General features: G+C 38.6%; 1 protein-coding gene across 1 annotated transcript in view; it reads left to right on the top strand.

The window, feature by feature from the left end:
- The window catches only part of NEB (nebulin), a 132519-nt gene that overhangs the window by 111802 nt on the left and 2161 nt on the right, over positions 1-18556 (top strand). The window contains exons 136-151 of the mRNA XM_037397516.1: positions 68-172; positions 764-868; positions 1694-1786; positions 4164-4256; positions 8089-8181; positions 9385-9477; positions 10301-10393; positions 11696-11788; positions 12288-12380; positions 13324-13416; positions 14083-14175; positions 15273-15380; positions 15705-15888; positions 16385-16477; positions 17535-17681; positions 17960-18069. Coding sequence (XP_037253413.1) covers positions 68-172; positions 764-868; positions 1694-1786; positions 4164-4256; positions 8089-8181; positions 9385-9477; positions 10301-10393; positions 11696-11788; positions 12288-12380; positions 13324-13416; positions 14083-14175; positions 15273-15380; positions 15705-15888; positions 16385-16477; positions 17535-17681; positions 17960-18069 — 1689 coding nt within the window. The remainder of the gene's footprint in view (positions 1-67; positions 173-763; positions 869-1693; positions 1787-4163; positions 4257-8088; positions 8182-9384; positions 9478-10300; positions 10394-11695; positions 11789-12287; positions 12381-13323; positions 13417-14082; positions 14176-15272; positions 15381-15704; positions 15889-16384; positions 16478-17534; positions 17682-17959; positions 18070-18556) is intronic.

Raw genomic sequence — 18556 nt, forward strand, 5'->3', positions numbered from 1 at the left:
ATAATTAATGCCAGGTTTTTGATTACTGCTTTTGTTTTAATGGAATATATTTTGTATTTTCTATCAGAAAAAGTATAAGGAAGATGCAGAAAGGACCATGCCATACTATGTGCCTGTAGCAGACACACCAGAAATGCAGAGAGTCCGTGAGAATCAAAAGAACTTTAGCACGGTACATATAAAAATAACAAACACTGTTACTATCAAATAATAAGAAATGTTCACCTTTTTTTGATTTAGTAAGATCTTGGTATCACACTCTTGAGCCCAGCTAGGCTGCTTTTATATTCTCGGGGATCTTCACTTAGAAGGTCTGCTGCGTATGCAGCAGCTCACTTATGCATTACACAGGGAACCAAAATGCTTCTGTAATTTTCTTGAAAAAAACCCTTTCTGCTGCAGTGCTATGTCAATTCCTTTGTGAGTAATAGAGAACTATACTTAGAGAAGTTGTCTGTTGTCAGTGGGACTACCTGCAAGAACTCCACAATCTGACTTGAAATCTTTAACTTTCATTGTTGAGACTTACTTGTTTTCAATACAATCTGGCAGCCTTCAAGATTTTTCAATGAATCTAATTAAGGATCTCCTATTGCTAATTTAAATTAGAATACTGTAACTGTGTTACATCTTTATATCACTAATGCTGTGCTAAAATGACCTCCTCATAAGGTGTCCCTGAAAATATATTTTTTTTCTCATCTTCAAAGAAAACTGTGAGTAAATTTTTATGGCAACACCTGATATTTAATTTTTTCAACAGCTTCAGTATCAGTGGGACCTACAGAACAGTAAAGGAAAAGTTACAGTTGTACAAGACACACCAGAAATGCTGCGTGTGAAAGAAAACCAGAAGAATTTCAGCTCGGTATAGTTATTTTCTCTTTTCAGTTCTCATTCCAAAAAAGTTTAATATGTTTAATAAAATAACTGTTTTTGGCTCTTACCTCACAGGTATTGATGTGCTCTTGATGTGCTTAAATATAGGTATAAGAACTTTTCTTAAAAAATCTAACATTATTCTAAGTAGATTTAGCTGGTTTTTGCTACTCCTTTTTATCTGCTGGTTTTTGTGGGATGCCCTGATTGCATTCTTCCATGTATACTTAGCTGTGATATAGTTAAACAGGCAATCCTATACATAAATTGTTATTACTAGTATCCACTTTTCTTTTGCCCTCTTACCATGTATGTACTGTGTTCTTGTTGTGTTGCAACTGTCTTCTTTCAGCAAAAAGTGAACTGTCTGCCTGATTTGTTTCACATTTCATGTGTTACCATGAAGTGCCTAAAGTCTGTTGTATCATTTTGCCACTAGCACCATTAGCATAGTAGGTAATTAAGTGGAAGACATTTGTGTAAAACTTCATAAAAGAACTAAGAACACAAGGAAGGGATTAGAGCAAATACTAGTATTCAATCTGAAAATCAGTCTACAAGTGTTTTGCTGTTCTTCTTAAAATGTGTTACTACAAACATAAAGAGTCAGCTCCTTTTTGTCACCAATGGCACACATATAGTAGGACAGACATCAGATAGGCAGCAAGGCAGGGACTGGAGATGGTCCTTCGAGTTGGCTTTCAGCCTGCACTGTTGTGTACAAATCACTGTCATGAGCCTGTATTCACTCTCTAGAAGAAATAATGTTGTGTTTTGTATGCTTAAACTTGTTGTCTTCATTCTAAATATTAAGATTTTATATAAAGAAGATATTGGAACTGGAACTACTATTGAAAAGACGCCAGAGATGCAGAGAGTTAAACGAACACAGGATGCAATCAGCTCGGTACAAAAGAATTGATTTTTAATACTCTGCCAGTGCTAACTCAACTTGAAATAACACATTTTCCCCCCTCTTATTTCTGTAAATGTTGCCAACAGTGGTTTGTCAATAACCCAGCCAGCTAAGGGTTACTTTCTAAAAGTTTTTGCCTACTCTTGTTACTTAAACAATAATCTTTCTAATGATTAACATTCAATTTCTAACTTACAACCCATTTCTAAAACATGAAACCTCTTGCCATCATTTTAATCTCATCCCACACACAGTTTGATTCTTTGATTCTGTGCTGAACAATGTAGGTTGGAAGGGACCTCTTGAGATCATCTACTCCAACCCCATTGCTCAAGCAGAATCAGCTAGAGCAGGTTGCCCAGGACCAGATCCAGTCAAGTTTTGAATATCTCACAGGATGGAGACTCCACAGCTTTTCTGGGCAAACTGTTCCAGTGTCTGACCACCCTCACAGTAAAAAAAGTGTTTTCCTGTGTTCGGATTGAATTTTCTGTTTTTTAATTTGTGCCCATTACCTCTTGTCCTGCCACTGAGCACTACTGAGAAGAGTGACGCACTCTTCTTCATTCCTTCTCACTGGGTATTTGTACACATTGGTAAGGTCCCGCTGAGTATCCCTCTTCCAGGTTGAGCAGTCCCAGCTCTCTAAGCCTTTTCCTATATCAAAGATGCTCCTGTCTCTTACTCATCTTTGTGGCCCTGCACTGGACATGCTCCAGTATGTCCATATCTTTCCAGAATTAGACACAGGACTCCAGATGTGGCCTCCCCATTGCTGGCTAGAGGAAGGATCACCTCCCTTGACCTGCTGGCAATGCCCTTAATGCGGCCGAGAAAGCTGTTGGTCTTTGCTGTGAGGGTGCATTGCTGGCTCATGGTCAGCTTGTTGTCCATCAGGTCGCCAAGGTTTTTCTCTGCAAAGCTGCTTCCCAGACAGTGAGCCCCCAGCATATACCCCGGCCTGGGGTTATTCCTCCCCAGCTGCAGAACTTTGCATTTTCCCCTGTTGAACTTCACGAGTTGCTTCTCGGGCCATTTCTCCACTCTGTTGAAGTCCCTCTGGGTGGCCTTACAACCCTTGGGTAGATCAGCCAATCCTCCCAGTTTTCTCTTAGCTGCACACTTGCTGAGGGTGCATTCTGTCCCGCCATCCAGGTCCCTTACGAAATGTCAAACAGTACTGGCCCCTGGGGCACACCACTGGTGACTTGCCTCCCACTGGCCCTTGTGCCACTGACCAAAATGCTCTGGGTCTGGCCGTTCAGCCAGTTTTCAGTCAGTGTCACCGTGTATTTATCTAACCCATGTTTGATTAGCTTGTCTGTGAAGATGCCAGGGCAAGGAGGGTCAAGCCTTACTAAAGCATATCTTGTAAAGTTTTTATATTATATAAAAAAAAAAGTAACACTCTAAAATTGGAATAATTGTATGTATTACTTTTCTTTCAAAGCTTGTAAGTCTTTTTCATGTTTTTTGACTGCTATTATTTTAGCATAAAAGATACTAACATTTCAGCCAATTCATTTCATGCATAGTATGTTAAATATGTTCAATGCTATTTTTTGTTGTTGTTATGCTAAAGTAGAAAAGCAAATAGCACTGTAATTGTTAAAGTTGTGTATGACTCTCACCTCTGTTGAATATGATAGATTTTTACAAATCCAAAATTTTCCTTTCATTGGTAGAAAGACCAAATGGTATCAGGTTCAAAGGTATTTACACCTGGTTTTAGAAAACCCTTTTAGTGAAGTGCCATTCACAGGGACGTCTCATCAGCGGCTCAAGTTGCCTTCTAACAGGTTGCTTGTAAAGATGATGGGGTGTTTTAACAACAGCTCTCTGCTGATGTCGAACCCAGTGATATCTTTTAAATTTTCAGTCTCCACAAGATCAGGATAATGCTCTTTAGGTATCCACGTATGAATCTACGTGCCTATTTCAATACCATTAGGCTAAAATTTTAAGAAATTGTTTTAAATTTTTAATACCACAATTTGTTGGAACTCAGTGTAAGAAACCTTGACATGGCTCCATTGTTATAAATCAGGGGATTTGTTCTTGCTGAAATTATGCTCCTGGGAGATGTTAGATGCCCAAATTTAAAACTTCAGTTAAAAAATTCTGGCTCAAACAAGACTCTGCTTTTTTACCCTAAGCCGAGTTAAAGTGCTTTATAGAAGGGCTTCTAATAGGGGGTTCCTCGATGATTTCCTTCTATCAGGATACATTTGGTACCTTAGAAGTGAATGAGTTTGTAAAGTGTAAAGGACCTGTATTTCTTTATTCGTGTAACTTGTAACACATACATGCATCAGCTGTGCTTTAATGTAAATCCACTTATTTTTTTCTAATGTCTGTGCCTTTGTAGATTAAGTACAAGGAGAGTATTGGAAAAGGAACTCCAATTCCTGATCTTCCAGAAGTGAAGCGTGTCAAGGAGACACAGAAGCACATCAGTTCGGTAATGGCCGATATGTTCTATTTACTTATATACTCATTCAGAGCTCAAGCTCCAACCTTTGGTAGTGTTTGTGGGTATTTTTTGTTGAAAAGAGGACAGATCTCTTAAATCCCTATATTCAGCAGCAGGAAGTTTGACTGTCTGAATTTTGCAGTAATCGTTACAATCAGTCACTTCCCTTTATTATTTCTGTGACCTTTTCTGAACACAGAACTAGAAATACCCAGATGATATCTTACGATTAGTCTGAAGAAAATGGATCAGCTAGACAAAACTTTGTGGAAAAAAATAATTGGAGCCTTTTTTTGTAGTCACAAAACCTAGTGACAGTTATAAGGGGAAACACTACCTGGCCTTTCCCATACCTAGTTAAGTGTAGATATTAGGAACAACACGCTCTCCTGATTTTGAGCCGCTGCTGCTTTACTTTGATCTCTGCGTACAGAGCTGAGGCAGGATATGGTCTTGGGATTATTGGTACCTCAGATGTTTGCTATACAATGCTGAGGAGCAGTGACACCTGTATAAAGAGTATCTTTGGATTTATCGTTCCTGATTTTATAAGTGGTTTCCCTTTTGAGCTGTTTATGATACGAATGTGGTTTACAGCTGTCTTTTGCACAGTTGTTTTTTCCAAACATTCTTCATTTTTGATCACCTTTTACACAATCTGTTTTCCTTGGCTGTGATTGCTTTATTTTTGTATTTTTTCATTGTTTCTATTACATCAAGCAGAGAAGATTGTTTTTTTCTTAGCTTGTTTTGTTGCAAGTATATTACTAGTTGCAAGAAGAACCATTAATGCATTTGTAATGTATTTCTACATGGTGAAGTTTTTAACCAACCCAGGCATCTCCTGTGCAACTCCTTTAAAGAAGAATGCAGTTTTTAAAATTCAATTACAGGCTAAGTTAAACCTAATAATATGAGAGCTAAAACTCAATTCTTTTCCTTACTAGAGACCTAAACCAAGGTAAAATAGTTGTGTTCCAAAAAGTACTCACAGAGGTCTATAAAAGGTTTTATTTTTATGTTTGTTAACATGATTAAAAAAAAGCCTTACAGAAGTGTTTACTGCCTGAAAAGTAATACTATTGTGTATCCTAAACGAAAATGAAAAGCAAAATAAATGCGCCTTTTATGCCAGGTCAGCAGAATATTTAAACTTGTGTCCTACTGTAATGACGTATTGCACTGACTTCAGTGCGTCCAAGCATCGCAACAAAGACTTTAAGTACTTGCTGAGCTGGTGACTGTACTTATAAAAGATGGACACTGAGTAAAATTGTGGACATATTTATATATAATCCAAGATTCTATTTACTTATAAACCAGGTAAATTATCCAAATGTACTGTAGTTGTTGTGGAAGGAATAAGATCTTCTCACCTTGCTGGGTGCTTGTGTTCTGCAGGTGTTGTACAAAGAGGACCTAGGGACAGGTATCCCAACACCTGTCACTCCAGAAATAGAGAGAGTCAAACGCAATCAAGAACACATTAGCTCGGTATTTAAAAAAAATAAAAATAAAAATCTTAACAACTTCTTTTTGCATAACATCCTAACAAATGATCTGTTTTTCTTCAATGATTTAGAATCTTGCCCTGCTCTTCTCTTTTCCTTGGCAATATTTTTAACTTATTTATATTCCACCTGTTTGTGCTTTAACTTTTTTTAGTGATTTACAATTTTACATGCATTTCTTTTAAGAACCAAAACTGGAAGTAAGCTGTGAAATTAACATGGTGTTCCTCTCCATGTTTGTTTTATCTTAACCCTGTATCTTCTAGTACCTGTAGTCATGTCTTTACAGAATAATCAACCATCAGCCTCTTCCTTAATATTTGCCTCTAGAACAAGTGTGAAATTAATTAAAAAGTGATCCTAACGTTAAACATAACTTACAAAGTAGTCAGATGTAATAGTTTTGCCTGTGTTGAGTGCTTTTTTTGTGGAAACTTTCTTGTACCTCACAGGTGTTATACAAAGAGGGCTTAGGGACCGGCATCCCGACACCGGTTACTCCAGAGATGGAAAGGGTCAAACGTAACCAAGAGAACGTTAGCTCGGTATTGCTAAATAAAACAAACCCTACCATTTCAAATGCAAATCAAATCCCTTTAACTCCTCCATATTAATTTTTTCTTTCAATTCTTTGTTGAACTTTGAACAGCCCTTTCTTAATCAAATCACTAAACCCCTGTCAGTATCCTTATATTTTAATTTTTCACTCAATCTAACTGATTTGTCATTCAATTGTTCCAGCTGTGGGATTTTAACCTTATTTACTTAATGCAGTTAAGCAGTAACTTATCTTTCCTCCCGATGAAATAGCAGCAGCCTGAGTGATGTCACTGGCCTCAGTAACAAAGTTGATCCTTTGATCCTTCACTGGTTGCACTGCAAATGAAAAAGGAACTCTTTAACGCTTCCCAGCAAAGCAATCTAATGCAACTGGTGTGTGCTGTCTCCGTTCATGGTTCTGCTGCATCAGGTGCTTTCTTATATCCTACAGGTCTTTGTAAGAAAACCTGGCTGGCATCCCCGTATCACTGCCATATGAAAAAATGACAAAAATGGCATATATGAGAAATCCATTACAATCAGTTATCTGGATTGTTGCTACTCCTAACACATTCCAGTCAAATTACTATTATGTCATAATTTATATTTCTATATATTTTCTATACTTCTGTTTTAGTTAGAGCAGTTTAGGATTAGTTTTGGCTCGCTCTGATCCAGTTCAGACAGTGCTGACTTGAGATTAATAGGGCAGTTCGGAGAAGCCACTGTTAGAGGTTTTGCTACATTTAATTGTCTCTGAGTCCTCACAGCTCTCTGTTACGCTGCTGAGCCTATTTAGAATTTTTAAGAGGCAAAGCTGCTTATACAAGAGCTTTTGTTTGAGTAAGGAAACTCCTTTGCAAAAGAGTTTTCAGGTACCTTGGCTCAAGCTATGCTTTGCACAAAACACTCCTGCAGTTCTCACTGGCATTATTTCTGTGCACCCAGGTGAGATGAGAACAAGCCTCATAGCAATTTTAGCTGATTATTTTCATTGATGTGTTTTGCTATCTTTTGAACAAGGCTGACAAAACTCTTATTTTTCATACTTTTAAATTTCACTGTATTAAATTACTTGTCTTTTCTCTCTCTCCTCCCTGTCCTCCTCTTTCCTTTCCTTTCCTTTCCTTTTTTTTTTTTTTTTTTTTTTTTAAATACTTCCTGGTTGCCGCACAGGTGTTGTACAAAGAGGGGCTGGGCGTTGGAACCCCAGTACCTGTAACTCCTGAGATGGAGAGGGTCAAACGCAATCAAGAAAACTTTAGCTCGGTATTTTTGTTGTCATTTAAGAAAAAAGCTCCCTATAACTATTTAACACCTGTAAATTTTCTACTCTCTCTAATTAACTTATAAACATAGAAACATCCCCTTTCTCCTATTACATTTTTTAGTTAGTTATATTTTATGTACTTATTTTTTAAAGTTTTTTTAATAACCATTGATGCTTCATGTCCTTTAATTTTTAAAGCTTTTTTCTTCTGTGAAGTGTAAGTTATTTTGCATTTTTAAAAAACACTGGGATTTTTATTTGCTTAATTCCATTCCTCTAATGCTTTATTATTCTGTTGAGGCATGTATGATGCAGTATTTCTAGCTATCAGAAGACTTCCTCTGAAGTTATCACATTTGTTAACTGTTTTATACTTCCTAATTGCCCCTGCTTTCTTGTATATTTAGCGGGTGGGTGTAAAAATTATATGTTACCTCCATCAAATGCAGCAAATTTTTTTTGTTCTTAACTTTTTTTAAACTCCCATGTTACCATATAGGTGTTATACAAAGAGGATCTGGGGACAGGAACCCCAACACCTGTCACTCCTGAGATTGAAAGAGTCAAACGCAATCAAGAAAACTTTAGCTCGGTATTTTTTTAATTTGAAAAGCAGCCATTTCCCTTTTAATCTATTTTAAAATGATTTTAACACCAAGAAAATACTTTTGTATTTCCCTGTAATCAATTTACACAAAAAAGAATACCCTGTTCCCCACATTTTGACGTTTTTCCTCCATAATTGTTACTTACTTTGTTTTGATTAGATCATCTTACTAATGATAACTTTCAGATTCCCTGTTTCTGTCTTTCTTTTGACTCCAAACATTTTTTTTTTCTTCTTTAATATCTGTTTTTCCTTTTGTTAACCACTTCAGTCTTTGGTTGTTGGTTTTTTTCCTGGTTTTACCTCATATAAAAACTAATTTAGTGCCTGACACAAATCTGTGGAAGTGACCTCAGGGTAAGAGTGCTCTGATACACACCAGTGTAACCTGCTGTGATGTTTATGGAATGGGTAAATGAAACAGAATTGATTTATTTAATCCTTCTGCATTATATTTGATGCCTTCTTCCTTTAGGAAGTCTTTAATATTGTTGCACAGCTCTAGATATGTTGGTAGCACAGGTCTGCAGGGTAAAAAAATTTAGTAGCATAAGCATGTTTCTCAGGGGGGAGGAAAGTGTCACATAAGACAGGAGAGCACTAGTAATTATCATTTCTCAGGTACCATTTTCACATATATGCCTTTGTTATGGTCGTGTCTCTGTGTCCTTCTGTAATAAGCAAGCTAGACTCTTTGGTGACAAACTCTGGACAGTAAGTAGTGTCTCACTCAAAATGGATGACTCTTCGCTGAGGGTGTGTGTACAGAAAAACTTCTAGGAAGGCGCGTTAGGACCTGGTCTTCCAATGACTCCAGTACAATCAAGAAAAAGTTTACCTCGCTGCTGGTGAAAAGACAGTAATATACTTCATTGTAGTTTATGTAAGACTTTAATCTTCTGAACACTCATCAGTTTTAAATGTCCACCTTGGGAAGCCATTAAGCAAGTCAGGAAGGTATTCTAGCAGGCTGGTATAAGTCACAAGTCACACTGGTGTATTAGTGTTTATCTGCAGAGGTTTAAATGAGTTTTTTATTTTCATGGATTTTTTTTTAATTCCTATGTTAATTCAGGGCATCTCAGGAAAACATCTGTCATGTTCTGAGTGTTCTCTCAGCAAACAGAGTGTTACTGTTGTTTGCTTGTTCCTTTTTTCTTTTCTTAATACAGCCATGTTACCCCACAGGTGTTGTACAAAGAGGATCTGGGGACAGGAACCCCAACACCTGTCACTCCTGAGATTGAAAGAGTTAAACGCAATCAAGAAAACTTTAGCTCGGTATTTTTAAATTTGAAAAGCAGAAAATTCCCTTTTAATCTATTTTAATATACTTTTAACACGCACACCAAAAAAATTCTTGTTCCCCTATAATCAACTTACACACAAAATAATACCCTGGTCCCTTTGAGATTTTTTCCCTCCATAATTGTTACTTACATGATTCTTGTTCCTCTTTTTTATTACTTCATCTTAATAATAACTTTTAATTCCACCTTTCTTTTGAGTCTTCTTTTGAGAAAATATATATTTTTCTTTTTTTTTTTTTTCTTTTAAAAAACACCCTGTTTTCCTTTTCTTAGTCACAATAATCCTTAATTTCGTGTGGTGGTTTTTTCCCCCCTGATTTCACTTACTTTATGTATGAGATCTAAACTATTCAGTGCCTGACACAAATCTGTGGCTGTGGCCGCAGTGTAACAGTGCTCTAATACATGCCAGTGTAACCTGCTGTGATGTTGATGGAATGGGTAAATGAAACAGAATTGATTTCTTTGTCCCTTCTGTATTGTATTTTATATTTTCTGCCTTTAGGAAGTCTTTAACAGTCTACTGTTGCATAGACAGTTTTTCTATATAGCTTCCAAGAAGCAACTGGAGAAGGTATTCCAGTTTTCTGCCAAAAGCCATTGCAGAGAATTTGTGTTTAGCTACGTAGTTTTGAGAAGCATTTTAACTTTTCTCTTTTATTCCAAGCTTTGGCTTGGAGCGACTTTGAAAAACATTCAGTCTGTTTTCTCAGCAAGCTGCGGGTTACTGTTGTTTGCTTGTTCGCCCCCCCTTTTTTTTTTCTTCTTCTTATTACAGCCATGTTACCCCACAGGTGTTGTACAAAGAGGATCTGGGGACAGGAACCCCAATACCTGTCACTCCTGAGGTTGAGAGAGTCAAACGCAATCAAGAACACATTAGCTCGGTATTTTGTGGAGGAAAAGCAGTATTCCCTTTAACTCCACTTAAACGGAACTTTTTAACCTTTATTAAAAATGAACAATTCCACTCCTTATGCCCATGTAATCAACTTACAAAAACATCCTTTCTTCACTATACTGTATTTTCCAATGTTACTGACCTACCACTTCTTCATATATGTAATTATTTACATTATCCTAAATATTTTTTTAACCCTCTTGCTCCCTTTTCCAACTTCCTTTTTCTTTTATGCCCGTTTTTTGTTGTTGTTGCTTGGTTGGTTGTTTTTGGGTTTTTTTAATCCTATTAGTTTCCTGTTTGAATGCTGTTATCACAGAAGAGGGAAGGTCTGACTTTCTAAGCAGGCTTCAGTGGTAGCCTAAAAGCTCTTCTCCACCCTGAAAATCTATTTGATGTAAGAAGTTTCTGTGTTGGATTTGTCGCACCTGCTACAATAAAACTATAGACTTCTTTGCCTTCACACCCTCGTGGGGGCAATCCAGTGTTCACTGCATCCAGGGTGGCTTTCAGGGCACGTTAGAGCAGACTGAGCTCCAGCAGACTCAACTATTTGCCTTCCTGTTGGCTGTAATTATTCTTGAGTTGTGATTATGTTTCTGGATGCTTCTTGTTACTACACAGGTGTTGTACAAAGAGAGCGTGGGGACTGGAACCCCCACTCCTATCACTCCAGAGATGGAGAGGGTCAAACGCAATCAAGAAATCTGTAGCTCGGTACTTTGATAAGAAAAAGAGTTCCCTTTAACGCCATTAAAAAAATCATTTTAACAGTTTTAATACATGGAGATTGTAATGCTTGTTCCAAAATAATGGGGACTGTAGCTCTAAAGCAGCTTACTGAAGTGGTTACTTCTTAATCGTGTCTTACTATGATTTACAGTGGTGACTTTAACTTGTTACAGCTTTTATTGGGTTTTGAGTGATTTTAATGCCCTATTCTAATCCTAAAAACACTTAAACTCCACTCATTTTCTTTTCTTTTTTTTTTAATATAATTTTCATACTGATTCTCAGCCCCTTCACATGGTATTTTTGTGGTCTCATTTATGTAGTACTTACACTATTTATTACGAGTGATCCTGTAGTTAAAAAGTCAGTATGCCAACCACTAATTCTCTAGATAAATATTGCTAAGTACCTTCTTTAAAAATATATATATATATATAAAATACCTAAACTCTGGGAAAATAAATACAAGGAAAAAAATGCTTTTGGCTTTTAGTTTATCTATGGATAGCTTTTTGTTCATTTTTGCTTTCTTTGGCTCCTTTCTTATGTCTCATAGGTGTTGTATAAAGAAAACATAGGGAAAGCAACCCCAACACCTGTCACTCCCGAGATGGAAAGAGTCAAACGCAATCAAGAAATCATTAGCTCGGTATTTTTAACAGGAAACAGTTCCTAAAGATCTGAATGAAGTGTTTAACGTAACTGTAGCAGTTTAGTAATCTGTGCTTTCTAACTTTTTAAAATGAATTTGCCAAGAAGCATAAACCTCCTACCTTCTGAGCTTGCAAACAAACCATAGTATCATTTAACACTGCCTGAAGCAGGATTTTACTAGAACTAGGTTTGACTTTTTTTGGATGGATATTGTTTCTCTGCAATTTTTTTTAACCCTTTCTTACATCAAGTTGCTTTTATGCAGAGTGGATTCCATCCGGGGGCCATTTCTGCACCTTAGTACATTAATGGCAAAGCTCCTGTTGCTTCTTTTGGGAGCAGCGCTGTGCACTAAATCTAACCCTTTCTAAGTGTAATGATTCAAAAGCTACATTGTATGTTGGTTTGGGGGGGGGGGTTTGGTTGTGTTTTTGTTTTTTCTTATTCATGGTGCCTTTTTTAATGACATCTGGATACTCCCTTGTATCCTGTAGGTTTTGTACAAAGAAAATGTGGGGAAAGTGACCCCAACACCAATCACTCCAGAGATGGAGAGAGTCAAACGCAATCAAGAAATCATTAGCTCGGTACCTTAAAATAGATATGTTTCTTTTTTCCTTCATGCTTATATCTTAATAAAGTAACATCCTAACTACATACTGAAAGTTGATTTTAATGTAAAAAATAGATATATTTGTTTCTGCAAATTAATCACTCCTAAAATTACTGTAGTGTTAACAGTCTGAACCAGAAATGTAGGTCTTTTCTGCAGCTCAGTTTGTGTACCTGTGGGCTCTATCCAGACAATATTAAGAGCTTTGCATCCTTTGGTGAAGATACTCAGGTTCCTTTCTCTGTGCTTCCATTGTTTTTTCAGGGATATTTGAATTTAGCAAAAAACAAACAAGAAACCCAGCCACCCCACCCCCAAAAATCCACCTCTCTGACCCACCTGAGATTGCACTGCTGTGCCAGGTGACTTAGGGTGCCTTAAACAGAACAACACAAAAGGAATGAGACCCTTCCTACTCCAGGTAGTGTAGTCGCAAGAGCTTGTAGGTGGCCTCATGGACTGGGGAGATGCGTAGGTGTGATGGTGCCACGATACCAGTCACCCAACCTCAACACCCTTCTTTATGTGGCTGCCCCATGTCAGTGTGGCAACAGAACTCCCTCCTCCCTCCGAAAAAGGTCACAAATTGCTTCAAATACAGATAAAACAGCAGATAAATCATTTCCTAAATAGTTCTCTGGGGCCACAGGCAGCTTCCTAGAACCTATGAAGCCATCGCCACAGCCGTAGCTGGATAGAGCCCCTCTTTGTTAATCACAAAAATAACAAGCTTTCCTTTTACAGTTTCTTTTTCTTACCCTTCCTTACAGCAGTAGATGTTTGCTTTTGTGCAGTGCTGCATACCATAATCAGTTGTGACTTTTTTGAAATTTGATAACAAAGTAATCGTGTGTGTTCAAATCCTTTTGATTTTGGGAGGGTTTTAAGATACCGGATACATCTTCTGTATCCCACAGGTGTTGTACAAAGAAAACTTGGGGCGAGCAACCCCCACACCTGTCACTCCAGAGATGGAGAGAGTCAAACGGAATCAAGAACACATTAGCTCGGTATTGTCTGGAAGAAGTAAAGGGGCTATGATAGAGCACTTTTTTTTTTGTTTTTCATAACTTAAATCTGCCTGGTTTTATTTAACCCTCTAATTTTTCCCCTCAAACATAGAAAGTCCTCTCATAAAACTAAAGTATGTAAAAGACTTTTTTTTTGTCAATTAACTTTTTTATACTATTTTTTCCTCTGACTTTTTTTTTTCTTTCCTAATGAATGATGTTTACTCTAAAACCAGTAACATTACAGTTTTTAATTTGTACGTTTGTGACTTTGAGTTACTTTGTGATCTGTAGGTTGTATACAAAGAAGGCTTAGGGAAGGCAACCCCCACACCGGTCACTCCAGAGATGGAGAGAGTCAAACGCAATCAAGAACACATTAGCTCGGTACTGAAAGAAGAAAGACAACCACCTTACCTTAAAAATAACTGTTTCAAACAAAACCTCCACTTCTAATTTAGCCTTATTTTCCCAGTTTTCCTTCTTTTTGCCTATTCTTCCCTTTGATTTTTACCTTTTGCTCTAGCAAATAACTTCTTAGATGCTTTATTTCCCAAGATCTTTCTACCCCTGCAGTGATGAGTATGCTTAAACAGTAACACCATTTACAGAATGAGCTAGGAATTATTCCGGTCTGATTTGTGGACACCTTTTTGTACACTGTAGGTTTTATACAAGGAACATCTGGCAAAAGGCACACCAACGCCTATGACTCCAGAGATGGAGAGAGCTAAACGCAATCAAGAAAACATCAGCTCGGTATGTTCTATTTAGCCAATAAATGAAAATATATTAAAAAGTAACATTTCAATCCCTGAAATCCTTACTCAGATCAACAGCGCAGCTGTTAACCTAGCTACCTTGTTTGGAAGTATGAAATAACTACACTAAAATCAAATCCTTTAGTAAAAAGCAAGTAGTATCTGCTGCAACTGAGTATTTCTTCCTGTGTGATTAACTGCTTTGGTTTGGTTGGGTTTTTTTCTAAACAACAGTTGGGTTTCAAATAACATCTGTTGTCTTCAGGTCTCTTCTGTTTTCACTGGTCTCACACTGTATGACATACTGTTACTGAAGAACAATAATTCTTTGCCTTTTATGTGATTTCTGACATTCTGTTTAAAACCATGACAGATCTTGAGGGCCCTTCTTTGCCAGCCTGTTACTCTAGAGGTAAATCCTGACATACGCCTTCCTGTAAATATTTACACATAGAACAGATTGTAGGATCACAGAATGGTTTGGGCTAGAACAGACCTTCAAGGACCATCTAGCCCAACCCCCCACAATGAGCAGGGACACCTTTGACTAGGTGAGGTAGCTCAGAGCCTCGTCCAACCTAGCCTTAAATGTTGTCATGACTTGCTCAATAAATCCAGTGATACAATCTCTGCAAATGTTTACAGATGCATGACGCAACTGTTATTGCTCAAAAAAGAAACCCTACAAACCCAGCAACAATTGTAGTATTTCAATGAAAAACACAGCTCTAATTATGTTGTTTGTTTCACCCTGATAACTTCACTGAAGTCAGTGAGGTGCATGTCAAATATATGAAGATATTACCTAGAGCATTGCTGCTGCATTATCTCTACCTGGTGTTACAAGGTTCAAAAAAGGTAAGGCTCTTTAAGTTAAGAAAAGGAATGTCTGGGATCAAGTCCAGAGCTGTCCATATAATTATGAAAAAAAAATTTTCTTTGCGTTCTAATGTGATTCACCAACACAGCTCCCGCTACCTTTTTGTCTGCAGTCCCCCCACCTTCTTTTTGCCAGGTTGCTTCGGTGCAGCTCACTCCTCACACCACAGAGGTAGTTTTGTGCCCTGCGCTCACTTCCTTGTTCTCACCTGGCAGGTCCTTTACTCAGATAGTTTCCGAAAACAAGTACAAGGCAAAGCTGCGTATGTACTGGATACACCTGAAATGCGGCGTGTACGAGAGACCCAGAAACACATCTCTACGGTAAGAGCATTTCTAGATGTATTTTTACCTTGGCAAGTGATTTAAGTAAAAACATAACCTTGTTCCCAAGACATTCTGGGGTTGGCAGCTCAAGGACAACGTACACATACAGAGTTTGGTTACCCAGAGTCTTAAATGCTAAAGGCAGGAGCAACTGCAGGAAAGGCATGTTTGGGGTTAGGCTCTCTCACTCTTCCTTCGACTCGAGAAAGCAAAAGTTCCGAACAGCGGTGCGCTGCTCTCCTAGAAAGGCACCTGAGGTAAGCAGGAATCAAAATTACTCAGGTAAGGTAGAGAGAACAGACATCCCATTTTAAATTGCAGGTGAAATACCATGAAGATTTTGAGAAAACCAAAGGTAGTTTCACACCGGTTGTTACCGACCCCATTACAGAACGCGTGAAAAAGAACATGCAGGACTTCAGTGACATTAGCTATAGGGGCATTCAAAGGCGAGTAGTAGAAATGGAGCGAAAGCGCGTGGACCAGGATCAAGAGACTCTCACAGGTGAGCAGAACCCAGGTTTTAGAATTACTTGAGTATTTCATTTACACAAAACACAAGCTGACCTGGATGAGTTGTTTTATTTAAGCTCAGCCATATCAACTCAAATTTATCATTACTTGGACATGGTATCTTTATCAAAGTCCATCTTGAAAATATTCTCGTATAGCAGCAGTGAATCATCTGTGGTCTGCCTGTCCCATTCTGCCCAACTTTATAACATAAAGCTAGATTTACATTTCTTACTTATGTCTTTAACTTGATCTATATTAGAGAAATACCTTAACTCACTTAATGTAGATTAAATTACAAAAAAATTAAAAAAAATTTAAAAAATCCTAATCTGCGCTGTAAAATTGAGAACCACAAAGTTATGAAATGCCACTTGCCCTTTTCTGAAGCGCCTTTCCTCCTGCTCAGCGCAGGTGTGTGCTGCTCAAGCTCTCCAACAGCTGCTTGAGCTACAGCTTGGCCTCAAAAACCGCTCTTTCTCTTACAGGTCTTCGCGTGTGGCGCACTAATCCCGGCTCAGTCTTTGAATATGACCCGGCAGAAGACAATATTCAGTCCAGAAGCTTACATATGATCTCTGGTTGGTTCCATCGGCTGTACTATTTGTGCAAAAAGTTTTATACTTGTGCAAATTCAATCAGTAAAACTGGCAGCTTGGGGCCGCTAAAGTACAGCTTGGCACTCTACCTCCACAGGAATGCAAGCAAAGTCCCACGGGCTGACTTCAGCCACTGTGTTAATCAGAGCTGAGATTTCCAAAGTTACACAGGAACACGGTTCTGGGGAGAATTAATGGTAACTAGAGGAGAAATTTCCTATTGCTCCTCCTCACCAGCAGAGCTACATTTATGCTAGCTACATAAATACACTGGATGCTTAATACAGCCATTTCTCAAACAATATATTGTTAATCTATTATATACAAGTGATCTAACACAGGTTTATACGATACAGTTGCTTACCGGTAACATGTGCTTCCTTTTTAAATAACTCTAAAAATCAGAGTTAAAAGTAAACTATTCCTCAGTTACCTTTTTTTTTTTTTTTAAACTCCTTTCCTGCTAATTGTTTGAGAAGGGAAGCCTCCTGAAATGACAGAAAACAAGTCTTGGGACAAAGGAAAGCATGGGATAATTGGTATAAAAATTGTGGAAGTAGCTAGCACTAAAGGGAAGGAGGCTGGAGAAAGAAAAACATTCCAACTGTTAAAGGTAACAGGGACATAACAGCTGTGTCTCAGGAGAGCTTCAGCATGGTGTTGATAGAATACTCTTGAAAAGCACTGGCAAATACCATCAAACCCTAAAAACAGACTGTGATTAATTCACCAGCTTTTTTCCATAAACCTTGTACGATACAGTAACCCATTCTGCTCAGTTTGCACGCGGCCCATGCCAGTCTTCTACTCAATATAAGCACAATTTCTGCGGGTTTGATGATAACAGCAGAGAGCTTTGGTGATTTTTACGGAACATGTACACACACTCATATGTATTATGTGTGTATATATAAAAAGTAATCTATACATGTGTGTGGGTGTACATATACATCTAAATGTATATAGAAGTGTATTTTTATGTGTGCATCTCCTTACACCACAAGGACATACATTGGTTCCCACTGCTTTCTCCCGACAGTCCAAGCCCAGCGCCGCAGCCGGGAGCACTCCCGCTCTGCCAGTGCCTTGAGCCTCACTGGTGGCGGCGATGAAAAATCAGAACCCTCGGACGGCGGACACCTGTCCTATTACAGCAACGGGGGCTTCTTTGCCACAACTGCAACAGGTACGAGGAGAACAAACATGCCACTGACTCACATAAGACGACAAATTGTATCCAGACTCTGGATCTGGCAGGGCTCAGGAGTTCCTCTAGCCAGGAAAAAGCACATTACACCTGCAAAACATCGCGTTACAGACTTAACAGATGTAAAATCGTATTTTAGTTGGTAAAAGGCAGGTCTGAGCCACCTGATGACACAGCCCGTTATCTTTATTCAGAGCAACTCTAACCCTATTGCCAATTCCATCATAAGCAATACGAAATATATTTTCCCTTTGCAGTGGGCTACAAACATGCTAAAACCATCGAGTTACCACAACAACGGTCATCGTCTGTTGCCACCCAGCAAACTACAGTATCATCGGTTCCTTCTCACCCGTCTACTGCTGGTGTAAGTAACACAGATCGGTTGTACGCCACACAGTCCCCAGCCCGCTGCAGGTGCACGCTCCAGATGCTGCTCATCCAGCATTCGAGCCTGTAACTGGCATGCCTGGTTATGGGCTGGGCTGAGGCTTGGTACTGGACCGGGTGAAGGTGTAACAGATTCCCGGGGTGGGACAGAGCCTTACCTGTTTGTTCCTGAAAGCTTGAATTAATGCTTCCTTCCTACTCTTGAGAGCGAGGCTCAGAGCAGGCCTAGGCCGGGACGTACCATCGCCTCCCCTCTGAGATACCGCTGGAGTGAGCTGGTACTGCTCAAATACTCTCTGAAAACATTTTGTTCAGCTTCAGCATCACTGAACTACGCAGGCTGTGACCTGAGGTAGTGGTACTTGGGTGACAAGGGTAGTTATTGGGAAGAAACATTTTGTCTTCTAAACCCAGATTTCAAAGGCCAGGCAGGCAGTGCCCTCAGCAGTGCTTTTAGAGCACGG

Source organism: Falco rusticolus, chromosome 8 (assembly GCF_015220075.1).
Source record: "Falco rusticolus isolate bFalRus1 chromosome 8, bFalRus1.pri, whole genome shotgun sequence".
Classification (NCBI taxonomy): Eukaryota; Metazoa; Chordata; class Aves; order Falconiformes; family Falconidae; genus Falco; species Falco rusticolus.